General features: G+C 44.5%; 1 protein-coding gene across 1 annotated transcript; it reads right to left on the minus strand.

Moving 5' to 3' along the window:
* Nucleotides 1-1,499: 1,499 nt before the first annotated feature.
* On the minus strand, nt 1,500-5,366 carry LOC118588358 (60S ribosomal protein L39-like). The gene is made up of 2 exons (XM_036194624.1): nt 5,324-5,366; nt 1,500-1,710 (listed from the first exon to the last, which is right to left on the minus strand). The coding sequence occupies exon 2, from the start codon at nt 1,679-1,681 to the stop codon at nt 1,526-1,528; it is 156 nt and encodes a 51-aa protein (XP_036050517.1). The 5' UTR covers nt 1,682-1,710; nt 5,324-5,366; the 3' UTR covers nt 1,500-1,525.
* Between the last annotated feature and the right edge of the window lie 12,532 nt (nt 5,367-17,898).

Here is a 17,898-nt window from a genome sequence, read left to right on the forward strand (position 1 = left end):
TTATATAACAGAGCATGCTTACTGGTACATATTAGATTGATGGAGGTGATTTGGAAATAGAAGACAGGCATCTGCAGAAACAGAATCACTCCTTTAATTAGAACAACTGAAGAGTTGCAGTCACCCCATAGAAGAGGCATAAGGTTCTTGGGGTCATATAGTGTAGGGGTTACTGAATTATAATTACAGTGTCTTGTCAAAGCATTCTTTAGAAAAACTAAAATTATCTTGTGTAAATTGGTTCCTGGTCATGTAGACTAGTCATAAATGACTATACAATGTATCCCTGACCTAAAGGTTTTAAGAACTGTCATTGTTCTGCTTCTGTAAACAATGCTTGCTTGTTGCAAATATCCACAGCTGCCTTTCTGCGTACATCACAAAATTGAGGTTTTTGCCTTTAACAGCTTAAATTGGAAAGTCCATATCATTTGGCTTACTCAGGTCTCTCAGTGGTCTCATAATAGGACAGAAAAGAGGAACCTGTGGGAAAGGATGAGGGCTGCAGGTCAGTGCCCCTGCAGTCTGCAATGGTAGCTACCAGGTTTGGTATGTGGCTCCCTCCATCAGAAGCTTCCATAGGTGTTGTCAGTCAACTTGTTTGTCCAGTTTCTCAGCCCAGGGCTTTTAAGTCATTAAACCTTAAATACACAGACAATCTGCAACTGTGTAACAGAGGCCATACATAGGTGCTAGAAAGCCTTCTAAGAAAAAGTAGCCCAAACACTGTAAAGCACTGTGAGCCAGTGGCAACACTCTGGAAAAACTGACAATCACTAAGGTATTGAGGAACACCACAAGTGGTGGCGAACATTTACAGAGAAGTCATGAATGTGCCAAAGGATTTAAAGTCTTTTTTTTTTTTTGAAGACAGTCTCATAGTAGCCCTGGCTGGCCTAGACCTGGCTTTGTGGACCACGCTAGCCTTGAACTCACTGAGATCCACCTGCCTCTGCCTCCTGTGTGCTGAGAATAAAGGTGTGGCAACAGCCACTTTTCATCATTTGTTAAATCCGTTACACTAAGGACCAGAGAGCAATTACTAGTTGAAAAAGATCATCTAATTTCAGCAGTCACGTGAAATGACCGACACACTGGGACTTGACAAAGAAGCTTCTTTTCACAACTCTGTCATCTAGGCTGGCTGGAGTCCTTAAAACATTCAGGAGGCTGCACAAGGAGGATCAGGAGTCTGAGGGCAGCCTGGACATGTCTCAACTCCCCAAACAAGAACCAGAGATGTGCTCACAAGTAAAATAGTCATCTATTTGCAAAAGGTCCTGGTTTTACCTCCAGAACCACAAAACACACGAAATAAGTTCTAACACACAGAAGCAAACATTTTTCTTCCAAACTAAAGGTTTCACATATTTATTAGAGGACTACTGAATGAACCTACAAGAACATAGAAACAAAAAACCTCATATTCCAATAAACACACTCTGCTGTCCAGACAACAGTAATGCCTTAAACTTGATACAGTAAGTTTAATGGTGACCCTCAAACAGCGTAAAATATGGGGTTCTTATAGACCCAGTTTGGTTCGTCTCCAGTGTCTTCTCTTGGAGTTGTACATGATTTTATTGCCAGTTTTCATCTGAATCCATTGTGGAATGGGACGATTTTGCTTTTGTTTCTTAGCCAGGAATCGCTTGATCCTGAATGTCTTGTGAGAAGCCATGGTGAAGAACAAAGGCAGATAGGCACACACTGTGTGAGAAAGGAGAAAGGCAAAAACGTCTAGTTATTTAAAAAAAAAAAAAAAAAGGTACCTGGGCATTGTAGCTGGAGAGTTCTTCTCCAGCTCCCGCCAAGCCCCACAGTCCCACAGTTCACTTATAAAGTAAACACACAGAGTCTTATATTGCTTACAAACTGTATGGCTGTGGCAGGCTTCTTGCTAACTGTTCTTATATCTTAATCTATACCTTGCCACATGGCTTGTGGCTTACCAGCACCTTATTATATCTTGCTTGTCATGGCAGCAGCTGGCAGTATCTCCCTGCCTCAGCCTTCTACTTCCCAGAATTCTCTTCTCTGCTTGTCCCACCTATATATACTTCCTGCCTGACTACTGGCCAATCAGTGTTTTATTTATTAATCAATCAGAGCAACACATCTGACATACAGAACATCCCACAGCAGGGCATGATGGCGCACATCTTTAATCCCAGCACTCTGGAGGCAGAGGCAGGCAGATCTCTGTGAGTTTGAGGCCAGCCTGGTCTACAGAGTGAGTTCCAGGACAGCCAGGAATGTCACACAGAGAAACCCTGTCTGGAAACAAAACAGAAACTGATGATGAAAGAGGCTCTCAAAAGGAAAAGCAAGTGAAGCAACCACAGCAGCTGATGCAGAAACGGGGGTTAGCCACCAAGAGACTCCACCAAGAATCCAGCAAATAACTGAATATACAGTCCCAAGGTCAACCTGAGCTGTATGTGACCCTGTCTAAACAAAACAAACAAACAAACACAAGAGTGTGGGGAGGGGAAAGCTGCTGCTCAACTGGTCAATTCATTCCAGAAGATTTGATAATTGGGAAAAGGTTTTCTCTAAGTATTTTTCTTCATGGATCAAACAGTTGGCAGACATATATTGTGTTAAGAATGACCTAGGTTAGCTGGGTGGTGGTGGCGCACGCCTTTAATCCCAGCACTCGGGAGGCAGAGCCAGGCGGATCTCTGTGAGTACGAGGCCAGCCTGGGCTACAGAGTGAGTTCCAGGAAAGGTGCAAAGTTACACAGAGAAACCCTGTCTCGAAAAAAACAAACAAAAAAGAACGACTTAGATAATAGTCTCATGCCTCATGGGTTAAAGTTTTGTAACCTCATTCTTATGACATGGTGTTCCAAGGGATCTGGTGCTCTCTTCTAACCTGTGTGAGGACCAGGCACATACATAAATAAAAAATAGATCTAGAAACAAAAATTTGAGGGAGAGGAGCTGAAATTCTTCTCCATCACAGAGGTACCTTCATCCAAATAACTTTTTCCCATACACTGAACTGAAGACCTACTTCATCTCTGAAAACTTGTATGCATTTCTTAGCTTTTGTCACTGAGGAAAATAGATAAATAAACGACTGATACCCTGACCACAGACTCCCCTAATGTGCCATCTATAGCGGTATGACTAAGAATGCCCCCCACAGGCTTATCTAACTGAATGTTTAGTCATCAGGAAGTGGCACTATTTTGAAAAGGCTTAGGAAGTATGATCTTGTTGGATAAGTGTCACTGGGGGTGGAGACCCAGTGTCTGTCTATCTGCCTATGGATCAGGTTGTAGCTTTCAACTGCTTCTCCAGTGTCTGCTTGCACACTACCATGCTCCCGCCATGATAACAGACTAAGCCTTTGAAACTGTAAGGAAACCCCCAATTAAATGCTTTCTTTTATAACAGTTGCCTTGGTCATGGTGTCTCTTTATAGCAATGGAATAGTGGCTAAATATTATTTAAATATTAAGCCATCTAAATATTATTTCCTAGACTGACTTGCTGTCTCAGGTCTATAATCCCAACACTTGGAATGTCAGAAGATCAGGAGCTCCAGGTCAGGCTAAGCTATATAAGACCTGGGGTGGGGAAAAGCCAAAAGGATTAAGTGTAATTTATAGATTGGTATATTGGTGCCTATATATACTCATAGCCCTGAGGAGGTAGAGGTAATTAAGAGACAGAGAGAGAGACTGAGACTTACTATGTAGCACTGGCTGGTCTGGAACTTGCTATGTAGAGCAGCTAGCATTGAATTCACAGAGATCTGTTTATCTTCTGATTGATAGATGGGATTAAAATCACATGCCATCATGCCTGGTTTATGGGTATATTTTGAATCCAACATAAATTTAGTCATTGTATTGTTTTATTGTTTATGACTGCTTTTGAGAGGGTCTCATTCACATAGCTGGTGTGACCTCAAATTCTCCAAGTAGGTAAAGCTGGCCTTTAACTATGGGTCCTCCTGCCTCTCTGTGGAAATCAGCTTGTATGGTGTTGTGTTACTCCATTTCATGTAAAACAGTGACTTTCAGCATGTTCCTTGCCTTGAGTGATTCCATTTGAGTGCAACCTCAGAGGCATCTCCTTTGTACACAAAGATACCACCTACCAAGATGCTCAAACTGATGAACTATTCAAAAGGAACAAAGTACATTGGGACACGTGGGCACAAGGCATAACTTTTTCAAAAACAAAGCAAACAAACAAAAAACAAATCCCAAACATACTGAACATACCAGACAAACAAAAGCCTCAACACCTTCAACTAGATCCCAATAAAAAGACTTTAACACTGCCATGGAGACAGTACCACCGATATGTCATCTGACCACCAAGCACGTAGGTCTGACAGGGACCTTCCAGGCTTGTTTTCCATCTCACCTTAAAGGTCCTATGCCTCTGTGGCTTAGATCAGCTCACCTTGAAGCTCAGCTCTCTAAGCTCCTAGCAGGTCTCTAAATGTGTTCCTTAATATTTTATTTGACCAACAGCAATGACTGTTTGCATCTGTATCTGCCACCCGATTGATCCTACTATGTATCAAAAACTATGAAAAGTTGTCATCTCTGCCTTCATTTTGTATCTGTTTCTTTTACTGTGGGCCAGACTCCTGCTTGATTCCCAAAGGCATGGTAATCACTCAGAGTGTCCATCTTCCTGTATCGCACCTTTCAAAGCTGGTGCTGGCAACTAGTTACGTATTAACAAACTTTGGAGTCACAACCTCCACACATAACCAACCCCGTGTAAAGCCAAGGACTGAAACTGCAGTGCTCTTTAATTACTAGACACAGGGGTAGGACCGGAGTCACATCTCTGGCCCTGTGAAAAGAACTGTGCAGATCTCTAAATCAGGTTCAAAGCCCCAAACAATGTAACTATCAAAGACGAGACTTTCTAATAAAGAACAAGAGGTTATCAGTTTCCATCGGTAAACTCTATCCAAATGGGGCTGCAGAGCTGGAGAGTGGTATTGTTGAATGGTATACATGAAACCCTAGGTTCAATCCCGCATTGTCTAAACCAGCCGTGATTAGCACTTGTGACTCTGGCATCGCAGAAGTGGAGGCGATTAGTCTTTCTCCTCTACATAGTGAAAGTGAGGGGCTCAAGAGGAGGAACACTGGTAATGTCTGAAAGAAAAACGGGGCGGCAGCGGGGGGGGGGGGGGGCACATGGGAGAGGACTACAACCTGAACTCAGGAAATAAAAGCACAATCATGTTAATTCAAACCTATTTATCTAACGGAATAAGTTACAGTGAGCTAAAGGAAGTTGTTGGCTTTTTAAACAACTGAGAAATAGTGTTTCCTCTTACCTCTGCTGAGTGCACAGGTTGGGGAAACAACAAATTGTGAGTCCAACTCCGCTAGGTTTCCTAGAAAAAAAGGGGGGGCGACAAAAAGATTTTTCTCAGGAGCAGGGAGGCACAGGCCTTGAGCCACACAGTGGCGCAGGCGAGGCCAAGCGACATCACACAGCAGCCCGAGGTCCACCCCACCCACCTGCAAGCGCTGCACAGGGAGCCCTGGACCAAACGCAGATGTGGCGCCCAAAGGGATCCGGCTTGGCAGTTACAATAATGGCAGCCACCGGAAATCCGGTCAGGCCTCGTGGCCAGGAAGAGGCACAGGATGTTGTAAGTACGCAGGCGCAGAATACTCAAATCCTACCGCGTCAGCTTCAGGCCGAGGAGAACCCAGGGCTGGGGTGAGGTAACTTTTGGTGTCTATCAGATGCGCAACAGACTGCCATGCGCTCGCTAGTCTGCCCAGGATGACAGAATTCTTTTTTTTTTTATTAGCTAATTAATTAACTTTTTAGGTTTTTGAGACAGGATTTCTCTCTGTAGTTTTGGTGCCTGTCCTGGATCTCGCTCTGTAGACCAGGCTGGCCTCAAACTCACAGAGCTCCGCCTGGCTCTGCCTCCCGAGTGCTGGGATTAAAGGCGTGCGCTACCAGCACCGGGCCCAGTTAGAACTCTTAATGTGGCTGGAGCTCGGAATGGAGAAACTGCACATATTGTTATACAGGAGGGAGTGTTACGGGAACGTCATTCTGCACCCCTAAGTCTCGACATTTTTACTAGTGTGGATCATCAGCAGATAGAGAGGTTGCAGACATGAAAAGGACTAGGAAATAACGTCTTGTGCCATGGTGACTCTTGTCCATTATCCGAACATTTGTGAGGTAGAGATAGAAAAAAAGAAGTTCAAGCTCACCTATGGCCACATAGCAAGTTCTGGGACACTTGAGACCCTGCTTCAAAAAGTAAAATCACACATCAAAGCCAGGTGTACAGCCCATGCCTGTAACTAGTCCTAGCAACACAGCGGAGTGAAGGCTGGTGAAGAATTGGCCAAGGCTTCTGACCTCAAGCCTATATTTATTCAGAATTCACACAAAAGTGGCCTTCTTCCAGGAGTAGTTCTATAGCAGATTAGACCCTAATGATCTGGGGCCTCTGGACATGTAGTATCATACATTTAGTGCTGCTTTGTATTCCTCCTGCGTCCAGTATCAGCCATATTTTAGCTGACTCACACCAGATAGCCCTATCAGCACTGTGTTGTCTAAAGATAAACTAGCCCTTATTAAAGGGTAAAAAAATCTCTGTCTGGCAATTCCTAACATGACAGCTTCCCACACTCAAGGATACCTGCTAGCGCAGATGGTTCCTATCTGAAAGCATCACCCCTGTGCTCAAATATCTTTCAGCAAAAATGATCTGAAACTTCAGGGTGGACCCAAAGCCAATACATTTTCCACTCACCCTACCCTGGTAGGCACTTCTGCTTTCAAATTCTACAAAGGCTTCCCCACCTCCCTACCCCCCTACCCCTCACTCCCCCACCTCCCATCCCACACCCCACCCCCCTACCCCTGTGACAGAGTGTACATCCATCTTCCATTCCCTTGGATAGCTTGTTGCTCTTCATTGTCTCTGTTAAAGGACACCCTGTTTCTGCTGATGCTGGAATTGTGTGCATTTCTTTTTCACATTGTCACAGCTCATTCCCATCTAACACTTAATGGCCTTAGGTTCCCAATAGTTACAAACACCCTTTGTGGGGGGTATCCACCAGAGAAGACTGCTTGGACAGAGATTTAGGCCAATAGAGTGTCTATATTAGCCAGCTGGCAACTATGCTGGGTGGTATAGGTTCCATTGCAGCCCTAAGCCTTTCTCAGGGTGAGCTTTTAAGCATAAAATCCATGTATTCTGGGTTGACATATTTCAGTTAACAAGAACAGTTAGCCAGAAGCAGAACAACAGAAGCCAAAAAGCAAAGTTAACACTCTTAATATTCTGACTTGCCCCTTGGAAACTAATGTTAGTTATCTGACCTGCCCCTTGGCGCTGCCCTGAGTCCTGACATAAAGCATCATTTTGAGGAGAGGCTTCTCCCCTTCCTCTCTCTTCTGCTTTTCCTCACCTCATCTTCTCTTTCATTCTCCTGTCTCCCTCTTTCCTACCTTGCTCTTTATCTTTCTATTATAATAAACCATTTCCGTGAGGAAGCAGTGTCTGGGTCATGAATAACTGGCTGCTGCCACCCTTCTGCCATGCCCACACACTGCCAGCCTGCTCCTGCATCTGCCTAGCATGCCAGCATGTTTTCCTGCACACACGGGATATCCCCAGGGTCCCCGCCCCCCGCAATATATCATAACTAGTACATTTCTCTTCTGGTTTTTTGTTTGTTTGGTTTTGGTTTTTTGTTTGTTTTTCAAGACAGGGTTTCTCTATAGCTTTGGAGCCTGTCCTAGACTAGCTCTGTAGACCAGGTTGGCCTCGAACTCACAGAGATCCTGAGTGCTGGGATTAAAGGTGTGTGCCACCACTGCCTGGCTAACAAGAACATTTCTAAAGACTGTAGTTATGGATTAGGTCTTTGGTTTTGTTTTAGCAGATGGTGCAGTCTAGGTGCTGAGATTTATAGTATGAATGCTGTTTCCATCATGAAGTGAATTGTGCTAATGTATGGGAGCCTGTTATACCCGCTTCTTGTACTGATGTACTTAGCAGCCTATTTCCTTAACATGTAGGACCTACAGACACATACACCCCTCTCCAAACAATGCACCTAGCAACCTACTCCCATTTCTGAACAATGGTATAAACTTCCCAACCCCTGTAATGATCAAATTTAGTTAATTTCTATTCATGTATACTCTCAGGATATCTGAGTATACAGAATAGTTTTAGGTCCAAATTGGGCCCCCAAATGGCAATGCTGGTGTCAATGTCCTAAACAGGACTCTGACTTTTAATAGAAGGATTGTTAAACCTCTAAAACTGTAAGCCAGTCCCAATCAAATGTTTTTCTTTATAAGAGTTATCATGGTCAGGGTGTCTCCTCACAGCAATGAAAACCTAAGGCAGAAATTGGTACCATGGATTAGGGTATTGCTGTGACAGGCCTGACCATGTTTTTGGTATTTTGAGTTAGTAAAGTAGTGGAATGCTTGAAGTGCTGCTTAATGGGCCATTCTAGTAGGAGCATGGAAGACAGTCATACTGAGGGTGATTTGAACGGGGGGGGGGGGGGAATGACTCAAGAAGTTTCAGAAGAGAAAGATTTTAGTATGTTGCCTAGAGATTGTTTTTGTGACATTTTGGTGAAGAATGTGGCTGCTTTTTGCCCTTGTCTGGAGAGTCTGCTTGAGTCTAAAGTGAAGAGTTTGGGATAATTCTGTTGGCAGAGGAAATCTCAAAATAGCCTAGTGTAGACTATGTTATGTGGTTATTAGTGGTAACCCTGATGAAGATTTATAATGAAAAGCAGCAAGCTGAGTAGGTAAAAATATAAAGTGTACAGATCTAGGAGAAAGGGGTCACCAGGAAGTGGAATGGAACTAAGTTCTGTGTTCTAGGAGATAAACAGATGAAGAAATGAAATAAAGAGAGTGGTGACCTCAGGGCAAGACCACACGCAGCTTAGTTTTTAAATTGTGAAAAGGAAAGTTTAGCTCCAGGTGTGCATGCCTTTGGTGGTATTGTGTCCCCTAATATATTGTACACCTTAATAAACTTATCTGGGGTCAGAGAACAGAGCAGCCACTAGATAGACATAGAGGCCAGAAAATGGTGGCACTCACACCTTTAATCCTATCATTTGGGAGGCAGAGATCAATCTGGATCTCTGAGTTCAAAGCTACACTGGAAACAGCCAGACATGGTGACACATGCCTTTAATCCCAGGAAGTGATGGCAGGGAGAAGAAAGGTATATAAGGCATGAAAACCAGAAACTAGAGCTGATTAAGCTTTTAGGCTTTTAGCAGCAGTTCAGCTGAGATCCATTTCAATGAGGACTCAGAGGCTGCCAGTCTGAGGAAACAGGATCAGCTGAGGAATTGGCGAGGTGAGGTGGCTGTGGCTTGTTCTGTTTCCCTCATCATTCAGCATTCACCCCAATACCTGGCTCTGGGTTTGTTTTTATTAGTAAGACCCTTTAAGATTCGTGTTACCAATCCACAGAACCAGGGAGGCTATATAGAAGGGGGGACCCTAGGATGACTGTGGCTTATAATACGTTTTGGTTTTAATCAATTACTGGGCAAGCCTCAATGAAACATTTCACTACTAGGATAAGAATTTGTACTGTATCAAGCTGATAATAGAAAATTAAGTAAATTAAGTAAATAAATAAATAAATAAATAAATATGAAAAAAGTAAGAGCCCTACTCCCCCCCCCAAAAAAAATACCTTTCTTCCTTCTCAACTGAAAAAACAAAAAGATTTGTGTTATACATGCCTTTAATGACATCACTCAGAAGACAGAGACTGGCAGATTTCTAAATTCAAATCTATCCCAGTCTGTAGAGCGAGTTCCAGGACAGGCAGGCTTAGGCAGTAAAGGAAACCATCAAAAGCAGAAAGCTGGTGAAGATGTAATTGGAGGAGTAGGCCACGTTCCAGCCCCAGCAAGCAGCAGAACTTGGTAGCTTTGGCCACATGGTTCTGCCTTTAGAGTCAAGGATAGAAGAAAGGGGTCATATGATCTTCAGTGGCTACAGATAACTGCTGAGGCCAGGTGAGTGGCAGGGGTGTCCCTGCATGGAGGCCCAGAGAGGCCATTGTGTGAAGCTGTGAAGGGGAAGCCTGGATTGCCTTGGAGAACCCAAGATGCTGAAGATGCCAGTGTCATGGGATACCTGCTGAGGAGAGCTGCTAACAGGGAGAGGAACCAGCCTAAGAGAAAGAGGTGTGCTGCAGTCAGCAAAAGCTGAAAGGGGTTGCAGATCTGAAGAGCATTTTGACATCAGACATGGAGATGCAGAGTTTGGAGTTTGTCCAGCAGGTTTTTGGTCTTGCTTTGGTTCTGTATTTCCTTACTACATTCTCTTCTCTATCATTTGGAATGGTATTTTATATCCTGTGTATAGTAGTTTGAAATAAAATGATCCCTAAAAGGAGTGGCTCTATTAGGAAGTGTGGCTTTATGGAGTAGATGTGGTCTTGTTGGAGGAAGTGTGCCACTGTGGAGGCAGCCATTGAGGTCTTATGTATTCTCAAGATATCAGTGAAATGACCATTTCCTTTTGCCCATAAGATGTAGGACACTCAGCTACTTCTTCAGCACCATGTCTGCCTGCATGCCGCCATGTTTCCTTCTATGATGATAATGGACTATATCTCTGAAACTGTAAGCCAGCCCCAATTAATGTTTTCCTTTATAAGCATTGTCTTAGACAGGGGCTGGAGAGATGTCTCAGTGGTTCAGAGAACTGGCTGCTCTTCCAAAGGACCCAGGTTCATTTCCCAGCCCCACATGGCAGCTCACAGCTGTCTGTGACTCAAGTTCCTGGGGACCTGACACCCTCACCCAGACATACATGCAGACAAAACACCAATACATATATTTTTTTTTAAAGTTGTGGTCATGGTGTCTCTTTACAGCAATTAAAACCCTAACTAAGCCACCACCCCAATGGTCAACTATCTTGGGCAAGGGTGTAAGGATTATGTCCTAAATTACTTCACCACCCTGCGATGGCATCTCAGCCTAAAAAGTGGGCATGCCCTCCGTGTGTTCTTTTTTTTCCGTACCCTCTTCATCCATTCTCTTCCCTCTGCATGGTATCTCTGTTTCTCCCTCTCTCCCTCTTTCCTCCTCTCTCTCCCAAAAAAGCTCTAGAAAGGTAACCATGGATCATGATTTTCCTCCAGCACTCTCCTCAGTTGGCATAGCCGCCACAGGTGGCAGCCAGCCACAAACACCGCCACTTAAACAACATTTGGTGCCATGACTTGGATACACCACCAAGGACCTGCTTTGACTGCTGCCGCTTGCTGCCTCCTCCACCATCCAGCGAGACCTCAAGATAGGGAGACCGTGAGCACCTCCACTGAACCCCCACACAACTACCACTACTGATACCACCATGATTCTTCACAGTGAGTCTTCCATTCTCATGGCCGTAGTCTGAGCTATATTCTTTGTGACAGACACCCCGGGGGTTGTCTTTGGGCTGTGCTGGCAGCGGCAGGCACATTTTTGCTCCTGACGAGGGGGTAAATGCTGTCTTGGGTCCACCGTGGACCAACTCCAGCACAAGCTGTAGCCCTTCCCATCCCTTGATGAAGAGGGAGGGAACTTGAGCTGATTCTTAGATCTCTCTCCACTCTTTGGGGATGCCCAACATTGGAGTCTGATCCTGGTTTGTTATTTTAATTTTTTATTTTTCTCTCAGCTACAGCCATGGGACAACGGGGCATATACATTTACCACTTACACTGGTGGATAGGGGCAGGCACGGGTAAACCTGGCCACATAACAGAGTTGCGGGAACTTCTGCCAGCCAATTGTCAAATAAAAGAGTTACTTTATCTCCAAGCTTTTTGCTAAAAAGCTCTAAACCCTTCTCCCTCCCCACTTCCACATCTGCCACGTGCAACCTTTTCTGTCTGACTTCTGCCGGCAGTGGGTGGGCTCAAATGGGCAGGTTTGGGCAGCTTCTACTGACTCTAGCCCTAACTCACCTTAACTCTACCCACTCATTCTCAAACTGCCTTGAGAGACACAGACAGATCTGGAAGCATACAAATAAGTTTTCAAAAAGGATCAGTTTATAGTCTGCCTCCTGGCAGATCTTCTAAAAGCTGTCCTTAAGCCACCAATCATCAGGAAAAAAAATTCAGGACACAGAGTAAAATCTGTCTCTTGTTCCCCAGACCTCCCTGACTAAAACTTAAGCATCTGGAGAGCAAGGCTCCTAACCCCACAGGCAAGAGAGTCATTTGTGGTATTTAAGGTGTGCCAGGGAAGAGATAAAAGCCCGAAAACAAAATTGTCAAGTGCTGGTACTCACTGACTCTCAAAAGCTGTTGGGTCCCCATTTTAAGTGTGGAAAAGGCCACGGGCTAGCAAATGCCCTGCCAGGCCATCAACAGCCTTGTTAAAAGTGCCACCTAGAAAGACAACCAGTCAGCTGACTGCCCCAGGTGCCAAGATTCATGGGTACACCAAACTAAGACCTCCAACAGACCTAGGCTTGGCTACAGACATGACAGGGAACCCAGAATCTCATTCAGAGATTCACCTGTCTGACCATGAATATAGTTTGACAAAGAAGAGGCTTTTATTCCAATACTAGTGTCAGGGCTACACCCTGAACTAGGGATCCAAAATATAATGAAGAGCCACATTTATCAGGGGTTTATAAAGGTAAGGAACATAACATCACATTGTGTTTATGCACAAACACACATTGTATAATCAGAAGGTTATATTCTGTTTTGCAAACAGATGTTTTGCAGGTGTCCTGGTTATCTCCAGCAAAACAAGCTCTTGTTTACTCACAGAAGCAGAAACAAACAGTGGTTAACCATGTGACCCTATTACTTTGCATAAACAATAGTTGTTTTTGTTAAAGTTGTACAAGGTCAGACCATTAGAAAGGCAACCCTTACATTTGGGAGTCTAATTTTGCTGTGTAGTTCTCTTAAGCACAGTAATTTTTAAACTTTTAAATATAAAGTTATTCATCAACATAATGTTAGCCATCACAAAGCCACCTCCAAGTAATGGTGCTGGAAAAACTGGATGTCTACGTGTAGAATGAAATTATATGTGTATCTATCATTTTGCACAAAAACTAAATGGATCAAAAACCTCAGTGTAAAATCTTGAACACTGTAACTGCTAGCAGAAAAGATAGTATGCCAGCATGACATAGGTGAAGGCAAGCCTTTTTTGAATAAAGCTCCATTTGCCTAGACATCAAAGTCAACAATTGACAAGTTGGGCCTTATAAACCTAAAAAGGTCCTGCAGAGCTAAAGAAACTATCCAGTAAAGAGTCATTCCTTGCCTGTCTCTCTGTGTCTGCTAATATCCTATGAATTATAGGCCATAAAAACCTCTTGGGATATGTTAAACAACCCAAAGGGCTGTGTATCATTTGATGACATGTCAGGTCTACAGCTGAGATTTGCTCATTTTGTTGTGATCCACCTTCTTAATGTTTGTTGATTTCTCATTCTCCTTGTCTGTCTCTACAAAAACTTCATCAGTGTCACCACACTGGAACATGGAATGAGGGCTGACCTAAATCTGTTGAGGTGAACCCTGAGTTGGCATTTGTGTTAATTGAATAAAATCAACCTTGGGTCAGGAGCTGGAGCTAGCAACTAGTTGACAGAAAGTAGTCACAGAGAGTCAGAGGGAGTCTGGAAGACAGATAAAGAGATGCACAGGAAGTAGTAGGGAGGGACTTTGAGTGTAGCAGTCTTTTTTGGTTTGGCAGAGCAGAAGGAAGCTCTCTTTCTGAGATGCAGATGAAGAGGGGAGGTCAGCTAGTTGCTCCTCAGCCTCTCTGAGCTAGCACACTTTCACCCCAGCCCCTGAGTCTTATTGATAAATAGAACTATAGAGATTTTGTTAAAAACTACATTCGGTGGCAGCAGCAGGAGATGGATTCCTGGGGAAGTAAAAGTCCCACTGCCTGTGAAGTGGGCCACTAACTGCAGATCTACAATTACTGGCTGAAAAACAGCAGTAGATTGATTATAGTGTCCTGGAACTCCCAAGTTGGGTGTCTGCCGCCCTGCTTGCCTGACCTTGACCTTGATGTCCTCCCTATGCTGATTCCCTGCCGGTCTCCACCCTCCTGAATGCTTGTTTGTGTATCCTGCATTTGGTGTAAACAGCTTAGATGCAAGAATGTAGAACATTCAGTAGCGAACTTCTGCCCTCCGGGGTTCCTCCATTGTGCTGTAAGCCTGTATTTAAGGTTCCCTCCCTTCTTCAATAAATGACATTCAGCATCCCCTGGCACAAATGACCCGCTGTCTTTTTTCTCTGTTTTTCAATCCACAGCCCCTCACTGGGACATTGGTAAACGGGTGGTGGTATCGCGGGCGCTACCACAACAATTCATGTGCAGCCATGGTGCCAATGGAAAAAAACAACAATGATCACTCACATTTACCTTCAAAATGAAGCATCTCTTATTCCCTTTTAGGTGAGAGTTGCATTTTTGTGTTGATACATGTCAGTGCCCCAAGTTCTCAGCACACCGGAGATTTATTTGCCCCAGAGGACAAAGGACAGGAAAAGAGACAAAGACAGAAGACAGAAGATGAGGGAGAAGGGAAAAGGAACAAAAGAAACAGGGATAGGATATTTGTCCTGAAGGAACAAAGGACTGCCTCTAGATAGAGAGGAGGCAGACATGTCCCATTAGTCAATGGCAGTTTTAAAAGGAAAGGGGAACCCTGTATTAAGGTGAGTTGGTTTGTTTTGATTGGGCATGTTAATTAGGTGAGCCAAAAAAAGGGCTTTTGATTGCTAGACCTTGCTAGTCAGCCTCAGGAGGAGGAAATGGCCAATAAGGAAATAGATCTTGGTGGCTAGTGTTAAGGAAGAAATCTATGGTCTAGCAAGGAGGAAGAATGGGGGAGGGCAAGACCTGTCACAGCCATATTTGCTGTGCTTGGGCCTGTGTTTGTCATACTCAGGCCTGCTAGATTGACCATGTCGTTAATGTTCCTGTTGTACTATGCAACATGGTGGGAACAATGAGTCCAAGGGACAGGTGTAAGGAAGAGCATTTACCAGATAGAATTGATATGGAAGTTTTAGTAGGCCAGTGGGATGGCTCAGTGAGTAGATGCTCTCTGCACCAAACCTGACAGCAGTTCCTGAAACTCCCATTGTGGAGAGAGCCAGTTTCTGCAAGTTGTCTTCTGACCTTCTTGCACGCTGTGGCATGTGTATTGCTCCCAAAAGTGAGTACATATAAACGTTTCAGTAAGAACAGAAAGACAGACAGAAAAAGAAGCAGATAGAGAAAGACAGGGAGAAAGAACAGTGACTTCTGACCTCCCCCAACCACCCCCACATGCAGATTGGAGTCCTTTTATAGAAGTTGGGAGAGGTTACCTAGCTAGCCGTGCCTCTTGGGCTATGTGTGGGGGATGGTGTTGGACTAGTTCACCATCGTTTTGTTTTTCAAGACAGGGTTTTTCTGCGTAGCTTTTCGCCTTTCCTGGAACTCACTCTGTAGACTAGGCTGGCCTCGAAGTTACAGAGATCCACCTGGCTCTGGCTCCCAAGTGCTGGGATTAAGGGTGGGCGCCACCACCGGCAGGCCTAGCTCACCATCTTGAAGCAGTAAATCTTAGAATGCCACTTGCGCTCCCTGAGACCAGCGGCTGTGTTGTGTAAGGCACCCAAGGGCCACTAGGAGTTGGGTTTAATTGTTTATTGAAGGCATCATTGGGTTAGTCTCTGTTACTTTTCTATGGCTGTGATTAAAATGCAATGACCAAAAGTAACTTAGAGAAGAAAGTGTTCATTTGGATATGATTCCAGAGGGAGAGTCCATAACAGTGGGAATGCCATGGCAGCAAGTGGCTGGAGCAGTAACCTGAGAGGTCATATCCCAACTGTGCACAGAAAGTGTGTCATGCCCAGATCACATGGACCTCCAAAACACTGCCACAGAGACCAAATCCTATATGTAAAAGCAAAGAGTCTTTATTCTCTTCAAGCTCTGAACTTGGTCTCTCTGTCTGTCTGACATATCAGTGAGAGCAGAGAGTCCTGAGCCCAGGTGGGATAGGGTTTTTAATCATAGCAGAGGCTGGGGCAAGGGGATTCCAGGGTTCAGGACCCTGATTGGCTGACATTTGTCTAGGGGTATCTGTAAAACAAAAATAGTTGTGCTAGACTCAGGGGCATCTGGCCACCTCATCTAATGGTTGGAATGTTTGGGATGTCAGCTTATGGCTTTTCTTGGATCTGGGTGTTGCCTGCCAATAAGCCTGTCACAGAAGCTGTGCCTGGGCTTCTAGGCCTGTCATGGCAGCTGTGTGGTCAAGCTGTTTTGGGGCCCCTCTACAAGTGCAGAGACAACTAGAAGTGGAGTGAAGCCATAAACTTTTGAAAGTCCCCCATACCCAGTAACATACTTCCTCTAGCAAAGCTCCATTTCATAATTGTTCATTGTCTCCCCAAACAGCACCAACCTCTGGGGACCAAGTATTCAAATACATGAACTGTGGGACCCTATAGAGGCATCTTTCACAGAAACCACATCTTACCCCCAGACTGCACAGTCGTGATGCAAAATGCATTTGATTCAGCTTCACAGGTCCCCATAGGTTTTTGTTTGTTGTTTTGCTTTTGCTTTTTTGAGGCAGAGTCTCTCTATTATGTAGCCCTGCCTGTTGCGGAAATATATATATATATATATATATGGCTGTTGCGGTAGCGCCCGCGATACCACCACCCGTTTACTATGTCCCAGCGAGGGGCTGTGGATCGAAAAACAGAGACAAAAGACAGCGGGTCATTTGTGCCAGGGGATGCCGAATGCCGTTTATTGAAGAAGGGAGAGAACCTTAAATACAGGCTTACAGCACAAGGGAGGAACCCTGGAGGGCAGAAGTTCGCTACTGAATGTTCTACATTCTTGCATCTAAGCTGTTTACTCCAAATGCAGGAAACACAAACAAGGAACTTCCCTTAAGCATTCAGGAGAGTGGAGACCGGTAGGGAATCAGCATAGGGAGGATATCAAGGTCAAGGTCAGGCAAGCAGGGCCGCAGTTACCCAACTTGGGAGTTCCAGGGCCCTACAGGTCCCCCCTTTTTACTAAAAAATGAGCTTCTGACTTAGGTTGCATGGGACGTCAACAGGTTGCCTTACCCGTCATGGAGACATTTGTCCAGGCCACACAAGCGCTCTGTCTTAGGTTGACAACCGCCCCCCCCCCAACATTACCTGTCTCTGAATACTCATTATCATATAGGCTCAACCACGTGAGCTGTAGGGTTAACTGCTGCCAAAGATCTCAAAGTGGTGCTGGGCTTGCAATCTGTGCGACACAGAAAAGACCAACAGAAGTCCTAACCCACCCACAGCCAGTAGGCTAGAGGCAATTGAGCCATTCCCTTCTTTAATGAGCCTTACTGCAAATTGGAGTCCTTGTAAGATGGTATCCCAAAAGCAAATGGAGCTTGAATTTATTGAATTTATAACATTCAAAGCCAATCGAAATGTATATAACTACTGAATTAAATTTATCATGCCCAATAGAATGAAAGAGTACTTAACTATGGTAGCTACTTTTGCTGCCAGGGTCTCCATTGTGCTAGCTGTAGTGAAATGGCAATCCCAGAAACAGTAGCAGCAGTGGCTGCCACTGCTATAACAGCAACAGCGGTGTCAAATTCTCTTCTGGAGTGTGTGAGCATCATCGGTGTCTAACTGCCACAGTCCACTGGCATGGACACAGCTCCAGGAACACGAACCACCAAGGCCTATTTCTTGATCCTATCACGACTTAAGCTGGCAAATCTGTGAAAGAACAACTAGGAACCATAAAGAAAAAAAAAAGACAGACAGACAAGGAGCAGAACTAATGGTCTCATAATGGC

This window comes from Onychomys torridus, chromosome 8 (assembly GCF_903995425.1).
Source record: "Onychomys torridus chromosome 8, mOncTor1.1, whole genome shotgun sequence".
Lineage (NCBI taxonomy): Eukaryota > Metazoa > Chordata > Mammalia > Rodentia > Cricetidae > Onychomys > Onychomys torridus.